The 14,673-nt window shown below is 36.4% G+C and overlaps 1 protein-coding gene across 2 annotated transcripts in view; it reads right to left on the reverse strand.

Moving 5' to 3' along the window:
- The window catches only part of ERP44 (endoplasmic reticulum protein 44), a 48,321-nt gene that overhangs the window by 25,820 nt on the left and 7,828 nt on the right, over positions 1-14,673 (reverse strand). For both annotated transcript variants that reach the window (XM_057423055.1, XM_057423056.1), the window contains exons 2-4: positions 4,433-4,505; positions 3,669-3,708; positions 569-684 (exon numbers count right to left, since the gene is read on the reverse strand). In XM_057423055.1, the coding sequence (XP_057279038.1) occupies positions 569-684; positions 3,669-3,708; positions 4,433-4,505 (229 nt within the window). The remainder of the gene's footprint in view (positions 1-568; positions 685-3,668; positions 3,709-4,432; positions 4,506-14,673) is intronic.

A 14,673-nucleotide genomic window follows, 5' to 3' on the forward strand; every position in this document is an offset into this window, starting at 1 on the left:
TTAGTGCTATCCATTTGTCTTTCAATGTGCAGCAGATGCTTCTTACATTTTACTTATTATGGGGTTAAAAAGCAATCTTAGGGATTAACACCAGCATTAAATAAGTAAATTCTGGCATATCATTTTCACATATCTCTGCGTACAAGGAAAACTCAAACAGGCAACCATTTATTGGCATATGTACAAATAGCACAGCAGAAAATCTCTGATCCCCTCCCGGCTGTGTGTTAAAGGCAACTTACTATGAATCCTAACTGGAAGGAAGGCCTGAGCAGAACATATTCTTGATGCTGACCATGGAAGATTACCCCTTCCCCTTCTTGGTTGTGAGGACCTGCACCATTTGTTGCACTAATGCTTCTTGACACCTCAACAAGCCAATTCAATTTATAATCCCAGGCCTTTCTTCCCCTGAACTGATAAAAATGTATGTTTATGGATTCAATGAGAAAGCCACACCAGAGATTGCCCTGAAAAAACTGGAAAGAGGTTCACTGATGTATACAAACAACTCTGGTCTAAATAATGGGAGGATAGCACACAAATACCTAAATCGGGATTTACTTACAATGCTGATCACAGTCTACTCTAGCAAAGACCACTTGATTCTTATCTGGATATTCTTCTTTAATTACGTTAGAAGCTTCCTCAAAAATAGGATGCAGCATTTGGCTGAAGCGGCACCTGTGGATAGACACAAAACTGTAACTTCAAAATAATAATTTGAACTATTTTAACTGATGACTTAAGGAATATTTTCATCTTTGACAGAAAAAGAAAAAAGAAAGAAAGAAAAGCTATTGGAAAAGTACACCTACTTGTAATAATCCAACTAACTGGCTGGATAAAAAACGGTTCAAAAGTAACTTGAATAATTCATGTGGGGAAAAAAAAAACCCAAACATTCTAAAAGAATATATAGCTCAAGATGTGCCCCTCTGTATTATCTGTGCAAAAAAACACCATTAATCAATTATAAGCCTTCAGGAAATAATATTCTATTCAGAAAGACTGTTCTTCATTTTTTCTACCTGAACTATCCCTGGGAAGTAATTTTAAAAATAAAGTAAAAAAAGTTACTTGGATTGTTGAGATTCAAATATTCACCATTGCCTTCACGAAATATCACAGAAATAATTTTCTAAGGGTCAATAATAGATGCTAGAAGTATTGCTTCTTATATTATGGCTCAAGATTGGTAGAATTTGAACAGACTCCCATTACAACACTATGAACAAATAGAATCACATAGGTTCCATCTTCCACTCATGCCAGGTTTTGAAGCAAATCCTTTCTTTCTGCCCATGGAAAAGGCTGTAGGATTGTAAAGATGCAAAGGCCCATTATTAATACATCCACATTTTATGTTCCATTCTTCTAAACACAAAACAAATAGAAGATGGATAATAGCACCTGTAGAACTTACCGGAATGAGACCTCATAGAGTAGACTTGCAAGAAAGCCTGGACTGAAGCCCTGCTTAAACTTTACAGTGGTAGCCTGGGGATGCTGTTATGTCTACAACAGCAAGCATTCAAGTGAAAAGGCAGGTTTTGATTTCAAAGTACAAACAGGGCTTAAGGCCATTTTCTGAAAGACACCTGATTCTCGGCAGCACAACTGTATGCTACACATTTATGCGGCACGTGTACGTTACACATGGCTTCCTTATCCATCGTTCTTCTCCACCCTTACAGCAGTGTCTACAACAGTGAACTGATCTGTTTTCATTCAAAGGTGATGCTACATCATTGGTTGGCAGGGCACTATATTGAGAGGTTATTGCTGAATGCCTGCATGTAATGATCTTAACTAAGGCTCTAATTTTTTAAAACTATGGCCTATAATAATATGAATCAACTTGCAAGCATATGCTACTCTTTAAATTCAAAACAAACCTATTCTACAGAGGATATGAATAACAATGGAGACTTGCAGAAAGAGCTGTGCTAATAATGTTCTAAACCAGGACCCTTGTTACTTGGCTATATCAATTTTTAAAATATTAGTACCTTCCTTTTATCACAAAAATATCAGAACATGGAGTTTTTGCCTCCCCCAGTTTATCTACTGGAATATCCAAAAATGATCTTACAATGGCAACATAGGCCCTAGATTTCAGTGCATTAAATTTACTCTCAATGGGCTTGCTTTCTTTGGTTATCTCTAATAAAACTTTTTGAAGTAGTCCCTGATCCACCAGGTATCTACAGATCACTAACTGAAAATAAGCACCTTAAAAGTTTCACTTCCTTATTCTAAAAGGCAGCCTTTATAGCATAATTCTGTACAGAACAAATAAGAAATCTGACCTAGTTTCTTACTTAACCAGTTATTCAGTTGTACCATCATTATAAACAAAGACATTTCAAATGAATACCTTGGTAAATCAATGCACTCTCTCTAAAGAACAACTCTTGGTCTAAATGTGCCTAGAAACAATTTAATCTGTGGCAGAAAATGAACAGAAGCAAATTAACTGAACATAAAATTTGTCTATAAAATGACAGATATATACAAAGGTTATTAAACTGATTTAGACTGATGTAATGTCTACCTTTATGCAAAGTTTAAATGAAGGCATTAAAAACATCTTTACTGAGAATGTCATTCTCTACAGAAAGACTGGGTATGAATTTTTCAAAATCACTTAAAAGAAAAAAACAACAAACAATTAAAATTAGCCTGCTACCAGATGAATTATCATGTAAAGCTCTGGGTGCTTGCTATTTCTAGGCCACACAAACCTACAGTCTTAGATGTATAGTGGCATGTGAAAGAGGCGAAAGAAATCAGAAGTCTAACCACCTACATGACCTTGGATGCTGAAGGCCAACATTTTATGCTCACAGAGCAAAACAGCAGGGAGAGGAATATTTATAGTATAGTACTTTGGTTTATATATTACTTTACGTTATAAAGCTATTTACAGTCAAGATTACTTGAATCAAGGAGGACAAAATTATTTATTTTCTAACCTCATTTTCTATGCTAATTCACATGTTAAATCTTATTTTTTTCAGGATACTTTCCTGATTTCTTTCTTGTTAAAGATTCTTTTAAAAATATTAATGGTGAAGCAGAAAAGAACATCTAAAAATTATTTCTTACATAATAAAAAAGGGTATGGTGCTTAAATGAGTTCGAGCAATATTATATGCAAGCTTAAAAACAATAATTTCAAGTAAATATTTCTCTCCAAGTATGTCTTTTACAGTGTTTAACCAATCTGGCCACAAATTCTTTCCCCTTCCAGTTCACAGAATTCATCACTCCATTATAACTTCTATTGTTCTCCACTTGGAAAGTCTTCCAGATTAGAGAAGGTACCAATTTTTAACGTAATTTCAAGTCTTTCAAGTTAGGGAACAAAAAGTTAATGAACTATATCTTGCTCAGAGGAAAAACAAAAACAAAAGGAAAAAAAAAAATCAGTTGCATAGCATGTTATTCCATACTACTCTAGAAGCCTTTTTCCTCTGATAGGAGCCCTGAACAAAACCGAAGATGGTAGAACAGAAGGCAAAGTAATCAGGACTTAAACCCGGGAAAGAACTAGCATGAAAGCAACATGCCACTGTATTTTCAATTAGAAAACTAGAGCCAAACATGACAGTTCTCAAAAAACAGATGTTTAAACATAGGAAAAAAAAACTTGCACAACTTACCAATCAGCATAAAAATTAACTAAAGCAACATCTGCATTGTCTGAGAGGAAAGAAAAAGAAAAAATCCAACGTCATATTGTGAGGCAAACTTCTCAGTGCCTTTATCTGAGATTATAAAAATATGCACAAAACTATAAAAGCAAATATTTCTAGATTATTTAGCACACAGCTTAGTCTGGTTGCTAGAAAACTGTAGGGTAAATCTTATCTGAAATACAGCCTATATCAAATGGCAAGGTGATGAAAGAGGCCTTCAGTCATGTATTTTATTGACTTTATCAACATAATGGACATTAAAACTGTTAATATATTAAGGTGCTAAAACATGAAAGAACTAATAGTTACATGAGACAAAAGGTAATTTTGAATTTAAAATTAAGGCACTGAAAGTCAGAAGTTGCACTCTAGTATCTCTTTTGAGCAGTATCATGATTATGCTTAACTTGAGAAAAGCAGAGCTGAACAAGCAAGATACTTTAAGGCCCATCACCATGGGTTTCAGTTGTTGCTATTTTTGAGGGAACTTGTAAAACGAGCTACTGACAGCTTTTGGTTATGTAATCAAGTATTCCCATCTGCAAACAAGATGCCAGGTATTCTACTTAGACACTTCAAATCCGCATTGCAATGACAATGTACTAACTTAATACTTCTATGCCATTTGCAATTCATAAATTCAAATCTAGGGTATGCATATTCATTTACTAACATTGTAAGTTTCACATAGATGACTATAGAGAATATAAAAAGTTCAAAGTACTCACTTAAAATGTCATCTATATTTCCACTATCTAGACTTGTTATTTCACTTCTGGTTGGATTAAAAAGCCAAGACACCTAAAAAGAGAAAGCAAATCAGTAAGGCATGTAAAGTTCAAGCAATAAAATAGTAATGTATTTATGATTTTAAACACTGTGGTTCAAAAACTGGAGAAGAACAGTAAAAGAACTGTAATTCAGTCAATGCATTTCAGATGACTAGGAATGAATGACTACAAATACACAAATACTATTTATAGATATACTTTCACATTTAAAGCAAAATTAGCTATCTCTTCATTTAATTCTCTATTATCTTGGCAGAAATTTACAGATTTTGTACCTTTAAGAATAACTTATAAATTCACTCTGAAGAAAGGAATGAAACCTTATTTTAGCCACCCAACAATCTCACACAGCCCAGAAGTGTGTAGGCAGAGAGGTTTCACCCAGAGACAAGTAAATCCTTCTGACACTTGCAAGGCTTGTCAGCTAAAAAAGTTTTCCATGAAGTTTGCCATTATTGCTCTTTCAGAAAACAGTTTCAGTACGTCTAATTCAACTGGCTACAGTATTTTATTTCCTTCTATATTTTTATTTCACACTGCTTCAGTCCCTGCATATCAGACTATAAAAACTGAAACACCACATCAGCCAGATCATTTAATTAAAAGCAGCACATGCATCTCTTAATGCAACTATCACAGCAATATGCAGTTTTATGGAAGAGCTCTCTCAAACTCACAGCATTGGGCCCAGCTCTTTTATCTCAAAATGCAGCAGGGAATAAGAGGGTAGAGGTGCTGTTCTGTCCCAGCGAGAGAGATATCAGCAAGTTACAACTTATTTATGCTATGAGACAGATAGGAATGCAAGTTTTTGAGCAGGACAATACAGATTTTGGACATGAGTGTTTCCATCCTGAACAACATGGTCAGAAAGTCGGTTCTTCTCTATGCAGGGCTAGGGCTTAGATCAGACACTCTACCGAAATGCCTTCCAACACCATATTTTAAATGAGCCTATGGTTCCTCAGCTAACAGAGATGGCAGGAAAGGAAAAGGAAGGTTTTCAGTAACAAACTGAAAGAAACACACAGGTCAAAGAGCTAGGCAGAGACCGAGATTCACAATCATACCTGAAGGATTAGTTCTTGCACTGAGATGTGGTGGCATGTGACATTCACACTATCAATGCTCTACACACTATTGATGTTCCTGGAGACTTAGTCTACACCTGGCAGGTGCAAAGAAAATCTGCTTATGGTTAAAAAGGCAGTGATGACAAAAAACACCAAGAAAAAACTTAACTGGAAGCATAAAGAGCATCCAAAGAATGCCACACAGAGCAGCTGGATAAAAGGGTCTAGTGATACAAGGGTCTCTGTTCTTATGGAAAAGCCCAAGCCCTATACTAAAGCCCCAGACCTATACTAAAACCATGACTACAAGCAGCAAGCTTCCAGGACACACTTGTCTTTGACACTGTTTATAATTAACAAAAGACTAATTCAATGCAAAACGTCACTTTTCTAACATTGTTGTAAGTGTATATAAAATATTGGCCTAAAAAGAAAAAATAAAGCAGATAAACTAGATGCCTGCTTTTGTTAAGATCAGCTTCAAAAACTGTGGGAGACTTCTGCAGCAAGACAGTGTCAACAGCTCTTAAAACATCACTGTAAATGACACACAGCTCAGATTTGCAGCAATTATTTTCAGTTTATGGATCACTAACCACTTTCCAGTGAAGATACTGATCCTCTCATCTTTTGCATACAGAGGCTGCTAGGTAGCATATATATTCCATCTTACATGACAGGCTGAGAACACACCAGCTGTTGTAATACAAAATACATACCAGTGCTTCTCACATGATAATTGGACTAGATACTGATCTTGCATGCAAGTCTAAGATCCGTGGTGGAGTGTGAACAGCCTTCATGTGGCACTTGAACTGTGAAACACAAATGTCTGAACCGTGGCTGTAAGATGACTACAGAGAAACAAAACTAACAATTGAGCTGTGAAGTCCATAGTCAAAACTGCTTAACAGGGTCTGCCAAAAAATATCCAATTGAGTAAGCCATCCAATGAGCCCATCACCGGAAACCAGTACTGGGGAAGCTCCTTTGAAGATGCTGGTGTTGCTGACTGGTGAGCAGCAAGAAGGGAGGACTCTACCTTCAGTCTTTGCAAAGAGAAGCTCAGGTTCTGTTCCACATCAGTTAGATATTCCCAGATGAGTGACACCTGATGGCAGTCAGCACAGATACCTCATCATCCCTTGGGAGGCGCATGGGATGACAACTTCCATAGTGTTGCTACAGGGAGGTGCTGATAGCAGTAGTTTCATTTGTAATAAGGGTCAGTTAAGCATGTGAATGAGCCAGCATAGTTAGTTTGTACGCACCTGTTTTGTTGCAAGCGTTAGGATAAATAAAACTTCTGTACAATTGAGCCTGTAGTTATGATTAACAGTAACAGCTGGAATATTGCCTTAGGCAATAAATGGCACTATAACACAACATTAACTTCACTGGCCCTCATCTGATCCTACCACAGACAACTTTGCAAACTCACATGAGTCCCAGGGCTTCAGCTGCCGTGCAAGGTCTCAAAAACCTCTGATCATACCCTTGAAGACCACAGAGTTATTTACCCTGCTTATAATCTTGGACAACGCTTGTTGACACAGAAAACCCACACAAGCCCCTAAAAAGCAGGAACTTTTTAGCCGCTTTTCACAGCTCTACATCAGCATTCATACTCAGAAAAAATTTCTGCAGCAGGTCCTATTTTGACAAGAGCTCAGCAGTTTGACTTGTCTACACAAACCAAATGGGCAAGATACGTTTCTTAAACCCACGTGGCTTTTCCTAATACAATTCTACAGTAGCCACACAAATCTTATCTAATAGGAAAAGATACATAGATTAAACATAAAATAGATAAGCATATTATTTGCAATCAGGAAACAAGCCATATTATTCAGCAGATAAATCGATCAGGAACTGTAGTTGCATTTGTAGATTGCTACGATACACCTTAACTTGCAATGCAATTATTTAACTGCCAAATCAAAACACATTGGTTTACTAACCAATAAAACCCTCTACTAGGCTGTTCTATGTGCAAAAAAAAAGTAAACTAAGGCTAATACTTTTTTATAGCATGAATAAAATTTGATTGCTTTCTTAACTCTTATTGCGGAAAAATGTGGTGCAAGCTGCAAGTACTGAAACAAAGACCCAAACATCTTCATACACTGAAAGTTAAATTAAGCTGTATATCCTATTGCCCCTTTATGTTAAACAGTAGTGGGAAAATACTGAAACCAAGAACATCTTTTACCAAAAGTTGCACAAAACCCAAGCTAATCGAAATACCTTTTCCATTAGAAACATAAAAATTTCTATTTTGTCAAAATATATTCATAATCACTTTCTTAAACATTTTGCACTGACTAAAAATTGTGGGTGCTAAAGTCTTCGGTATAAGTACATAAACTCGAGGGGGGAGCATTCCTTGAAGAAATGTCAATAGATATGTGAGACTCACTTCAGCTGAAGCTTTTATAAAGGTATAATACCTGCAAGGAAGAAAACACATCTTTCTGACCCAGTAATTTTGCTGTCCCTTGAGATGCAAGAGGGCTTATGATATTACTAGTATTAATATTTAACGTGAAGGATTACAAATTCTGATTTGAATTGCTACGAAGCTAAACTGTTTTGAGAATGTTTTCTGACCTTTGATGAGTCCTGTGCTTGATACCCAAGGGCAGAAAGCAAGACTTCTTTTTGAGGAAATAATTTTTGAATGTCAGCTACACATTTTATAACACAGGTATTGAACACATGTTCTTGAAAAACGTACTGGCTAAAAGGAAAAGTCTTCAGATTTTTTTACTGTTAAATGCAAACTTTGCATTCCACTGGCCTACATCAGAAGGACAAAGGGTAACTGTTAATATTTGTAACTGGGGAAAGAAAAAAAATCCAACTGACCTCACAAGACTACAAACTCACTGAAGAAAGCATCTAGCAAAAATAATTCAAAAGGAAAATGAGTTATGTAAGTACACCTGGAAACAATCCAGGTCGCTGCCTTTATATTGGGTAAGTTTAGCTATGTTTTTATGTGCGTACTTTATAAATGCTAAAACTACGAAAATCAGAAGGTTAAAGTAAGTAGTTATGAAAGAAAAAATAAAAAAATATATAGTAGAATATTAAAATGCTGAATACTTGAGCATGAAATTGCACAAGTTATATGAGCATGTTTACAATCTACTTACACTCATGGTAACACTACAGAAAAATGACAAGTATAGACTAAAACAAGTAACGCAGAAAACTTTGTACATGTACAGCATGCCCTCCTGAGGTGAAAAAGTCAGGAATTGAACACTGCATTCACAAAGATAAAATTGAGCTCGTATGTGGGGAGGGAAGAGGAGTGGTGGTACACACATTTTTACTCCTCTGGTCCTCAGAAACACTGTCAAATAAAACAAGAATTTATCAGCTCAGGTTCCTGGAAGTTTCTGAAGGCAACACTGCTCATTATTCTACTGGTAAGTAACTGATCCAGTTTTGATCCTCACCTGAAGTTAGCATATGACTTAGCCATTTCTGCCAGGAGCCAGCACTAGTTGCTTCCAAGGAGTAGCTACAAATTAGCTGACATTTATTCTCATTTTTTCAGATGAAAGACCTCAAAGCATTGCCTGAAATGGACAGTGCCTGAACATTATCCTCCTCTGACATGTAGCACAAGGCTACACAAGCAGCCTTACATGAAACAAACTGCCTGGACAAACTCCACTGCATTCAGCCCCAATGGCAGACATCTGCCAGGCTTCTTATTCCTTTTCCAAAGAGGAATTTTATTCCTTTTCCAAAGAGAAATTAAAAGTGCACCCAATCTCATAATCTGCTAGCAGTGCTGCCATTCAATTGCCACTCCACACATCCAATTAAAGTCCACTGGTTATTCAGGAGATTTAGGTGAACCTTTTATCAACATTTTACTCCTACCAGTTAGTACTGTTAATTCTTTAATTGCTAAATGGTCTATAGGTTTAGTGGTATTTATTTTCCAATTTTATCATACTTTGCACACCACTCCACTTTCTTGCAGAAGAGTTTAACAGATTAACTGTTCACTACCTTAAAATTACACAAAAAGCAAAAAAAGCAGGCCTGCTGCATTTCAGTTCTTCACGTCTTTATTTTTTTTAATTCACATAACAAAACAGAAGTCCTCACTTCCAAAGCAATTTATCTGAAGAATAGAGAAAATCTGTTCTTGGAACATTATGATTTTTAATTAGCACTACACCTGCAAGGCAGTCAAAAAGAACAGCCTTCATTTTCACCAGCTGAACTTTCCATTTACCTTTTTGTCCTGCTAGGAAATCCTAAAGGCACAAAACTAAACCATCATTCTCCTCTACCACAAAATCATTTTATGTTTGGCAACCAACCCTAGCCTGCATCTAATCCAAATTGACACGTTGAAGTTACTACCTTAAGTCCTAGCCCCACAGGACTCTGCAGCTTTCAGTCCCGAGTACCTTTTTCTTTATGCATGCTGCTGATCTGCTGCTGCTCTGAGGTCTGCATTAAACTCCTGGACAACAGGAAGCAGACGGGTTTACAGCCTGCTGTAGGATGATACAAATTGAAAGCAATCCCTAGAGACAGCAATGCCAAAGCTGACAGATACTGTAAGAGCCCCTGAAGTTTGGCTTCAGAACCATCAATCAGGAGCATCTCGCTGGCGGTGCTCCCAGAAGCCCTATAATGAACCATGAAGTTCAGAGCAAAGAGAGATAACAGTAAATAGAGAATGGTAGGGAAAAATAAAAAGAACATTACTGACTCTCTCAGTGAGAGCAGTTCAACTCTTAATTGTCACCACCTGATTCCAGACTGTGCCTGAACATTTTCATAATTCAGATTAACTGCTGCAATCCCTGTTGATTAAGGGGTTATTACAAGGGGCTCATTATAAGATTGAGATAAAACTATTAGTTTAACAGACCAACTAATGATCACTTCTGAGGTATATTTAAGTTTTCAGAGCAATTTTCTAAATTGGTACCAAAAATGTCCTTTTCCTATTTTTCTGTAAGAGACATAACTTAAATTTAATCAGAGAAGTTAAGAACACACAAAGGAAGCTTCTGAAAATAGATTTAAGGATTCAGTTACTAACCTTCATGAGAAGAACTAAAATCTAGCTAAGCTGTATTATAGATAATATATGTAGCAGAAAAGTAAACTTACTACTTTAGCACTGACAAACATTTCAATTTTATAATGATTTAGCCAAACAGTGCTATAACTGCACAGAGCTAGGTAGAGAGATCACCATATTAAAACAGGTGACACGATTTTTTCCCCTCCACATGTCTCATCATCCCATTTTAAGTGTCTGACAGGAATACTTGCTGTAGGTACATTTATCATTAATATTGAAGAGCTTTTTGCCAATGAAAGTGTTGGAAACAAAACCATTCAAAGGCTGTCTCTGAAATGCCAAATTAAATTGATTTGACACTCCAAATCAGGGGACGAAAAAACCTCACAGCTAACAGTTCCTACAACTTAATACACAAGCAAAGGAGTTGCAGGATTGTCGTGTATGACTGGTAACGATTCATAGCCACAGCAGGATCCCAATGGCCTGTTACCACAGCACTACAGGTTCCCAGAAAAAACGGTAAACTAACCTCTCAGCAATTTGTGAACTATTTTTACAAGACACAAGATGTTCATTCATAAAGTCCACTGCATAGATGAAAATTAAACCTCATCGCAACATGCAGTTCAATACACTGCATTTTTTCCATAAAGCTATTAGTAGCAGAACCACGCACTCAAACACAACTTTAGGCTTAGGTCTGGGCACAAACATATGGCTCACTGTCTTTTATAAAAATGTTTAAGCCAGTCAAAAAATCACGAGGTGTGGCTGAAACAAAAGCCACAGAGATATGACCTTTCATTTATTTTCACTTGAACATTTTTAGTTATTTCTCTTGGTCTGAAGGAAAAAAGCAATCCCTAGTCAGGCTGTAAACAGGTATCTGAACAACTGTATTACTTCATGAATTATGCTTAGAGTGCTCTGCACCCTCAGAAACATGAACCTACCTGAAAGCTTGTTTGAGAGTTTTAAAGCCACAAATTCAGCTCCCGCCCCAGGAAACCACTGGAAACTCTGAATCTTTAGATATTTTATTTACCAAGCTTCCTCTCTTACACAAGCAGCTAGAATTCCCCTGAAAAAAAGGTGTACTTTGTGCAGCTTTACATGAAGTTAAAAACCAAAAAACAAACCAAAACCCCAAACCAACACAACTACATGATCTGATCACTCTTTTCTTTTACGTATCTACCAACTGCTCTGATTATCTGGCCACACTGCCAGGATTCAATTTCAAGAAGTAATCAAGCACATAAAATAATCTCAAAACTTATTAGCACGAGTTAAGCAGCTGTTGCTGTATATGAAAACCAGCACCCTGAAGTTTTTGAACTTGTTAAAGCTGTGACCCAGCAATACAAAAAAAAAAAGCATAGCTTGGTCTTGTCAAGACTTTGGTAAGACTAGCACAGTAGAACAGTTTGCTGCCCCTTACCACTAAGTCAAGGAGCAAGGCCTGTTCTTTATTTTGGCCACTGCTATTACACATAAAACCCAATACCAAAAACACATAGAAAGTTTAAATCTTGTAGGTGTTATACTTGTAACTCCATTCCTCATGTCACAGATCATATATGTAACCTTGAAACGTAAATAATTTCTCAATAGTCTCCGAGTTTTAAGATAAATCAAAGCCATTTTTTCTCTATAAGTATTTCGGAAATTATTTTGACGTGTATCAATAAATAAGAAATTTAGAGAAATTTCTTATAAATAGCTGAGACTAAATAGAAAGCTTATTAGGAACTGCATTTTGAGAGCCACATGGATCATTACAGAATGCAATATACTACCTGCTACTCAGTATGTTCTTTCACAGGGTTTCCTGGGCCCTTTATTCTAGTCTTTACAAACAGGGCCACCTCCGGACAAGAAACGAGACTCAAGACTTTTTTTATATTATACATATATTCATATGTATGTTTTGTTCATTCTTGGACTAGGAATGGAAATGGATATTAAAACAAAGCCAAAATTTTTAAGGTATTCTTGTGGAAGAAATGGCCACAGAATTTAGAATCTCTCCTTCAAAGCATAACCTTAGGGTAAGAAACTGAAAGTAGATGTAGTCTTTTCACAATTTGAAGGATTGAACATATAAGCACATAAATTAATTTTCCATACCTAAATGCTCAACTTCAACACCTACTGACTTTTAGCCGCTTATTTTTTTTTGTTAACCATATAATCTGTTTGCAATACTGAATATATTTTCAATCTTCTGCTCTAAAATATCAAGTTATCTATCTCTCTCTCTTTGCGGTATCAAGCAAGGTGGGACAAGCCTGTTCCATTTCAATCTTTGAGGCTAGAACTTGTGTTAAAAATAGGTATGGATTATTGAAGCCCTCCATGACAGAAATACCCAAGAATCAGTTCAGATAAAATAGCAAGCAGGTGGCACAATGAAATTGCAGTACTGGGAGAAATCTGCATTTCACATCTTTATCAGCATTTATAGATGAAATACCACAACCCTGTAATTCCAGAGGTGCAAGACCCATGCTGCTTTTAAATATGCAGCTGAGGCATTGGGTTAAAAAAGAAAAAGGCAGTAAGAGTGATAACTGGACAAACAAAATACTTAAGTGAAAAACAAAGCTAGGGTCATTCTTCTCACCAACAAAATACTTAAGTGAAAAACAAAGCTAGGGTCATTCTTCTCACCAAGCCCACCCAAAGGGAAGCAAAACATACTGGTTTAACTGCCACTCTAAAAACAACATAAGGGAATATAAGTGGACAAAGCTGTCTTTGGTAACATTGTTTCAATTGCCTATTTGTACTTTCCAATAACTAAAGCAGTTTGAAAGCACAGAAGCACAGCCAACTTGATTTGGCTCATCCTTATCTGATGCTGAAGGCAAGGATGATTAGAACTAAACAACTGAGCCACACTCCCAGCACAGAATGACAAACGTACAATTGTCCAACAAATGTACAAACAATTAGCAGTTCAAGTTAAATTCTTATTTTACAGTTTTAGCATTACATAGCTAAACAGCCTACAATCTCAACAATTTCTTAATCTCTACAAGCCACACCCTGCAATCTCAGCCAGAGCTAACCCACACACAAATACACATGCAACCACCCCCATTTATTAACTTCAGACCTAGAACTATTAGCAAAAATACTTCCAGTATCACCAAGACCCTCCTTGTGCTATAAATTACTTTTTTCTTCCTTTAGCATGTTTAGGATGCCATATTTCCTCAGATTACCTCCAAATATTTCAGCAGGAGGTTGTTTTGTGCATCTGAAAATGACTACAGTACTTTGTGACACAGCCACCTGTAGCATATGAAGTGTTTGTCCATACATTGTGACACAGCCACCTGTAGCATATGAAGTGTTTGTCCATACATTAAAAACGTTCGAGATTCAGTCCTCTGCTGCTGCTCCTCCCTCTTTCTGAGGAATAAAAATGAGGAAGAACACCTTAGGATTTCAAAATTATAAACTTTCTAAAACATAGTGGGGTTTTGTTGCCTCAGCTTCCTATTTCCTTACAATAAGAACTCCAACCTGTAGAAAAAATCCATTTAAAACATCTTCTAAATTTAGTGACTTTCCTTTCTTCATCCCAGGAAAAGGCGTGATGCAGACTCTACAAACTTTCATTGTATACATGCAAATTACCAATCATATATACTAAAGGTAACTGGCAATCCATTAGCTTATCTCTAACAACTGCTTTGCCTCAATTTTTAAGTTAGTATTTATTATTTGCTACCTTAAAATAACACATTAGAAGAGAAGGAATAAGATATTTCTAGTACTACTTCTTTGGAAAGATGAATCCACAGCTGCTTTCTAACTGAATTTCAACTGGGGGGGGAATAATACATTTACAATTAATCCATTGGCTATCCTCTACAGAAAAAACATTGATTAAAGCAATGCTGCCTGAACTGAAGAGAAAAATTCACCTTTGGGACCACAGCAGCATGCAGCTTGAAGAATGAGTTGCTAATTTCAGACTCTACAAAAGCTATTTTCTTTGTGCCCTAAACAGCTGCTAAAGG

Source organism: Pezoporus wallicus, unplaced genomic scaffold (genome assembly GCF_028554395.1).
Source record: "Pezoporus wallicus isolate ANWC-B61680 ecotype Strahan unplaced genomic scaffold, APGP_CSIRO_Pwel_v1 contig_749, whole genome shotgun sequence".
Classification (NCBI taxonomy): domain Eukaryota; kingdom Metazoa; phylum Chordata; class Aves; order Psittaciformes; family Psittacidae; genus Pezoporus; species Pezoporus wallicus.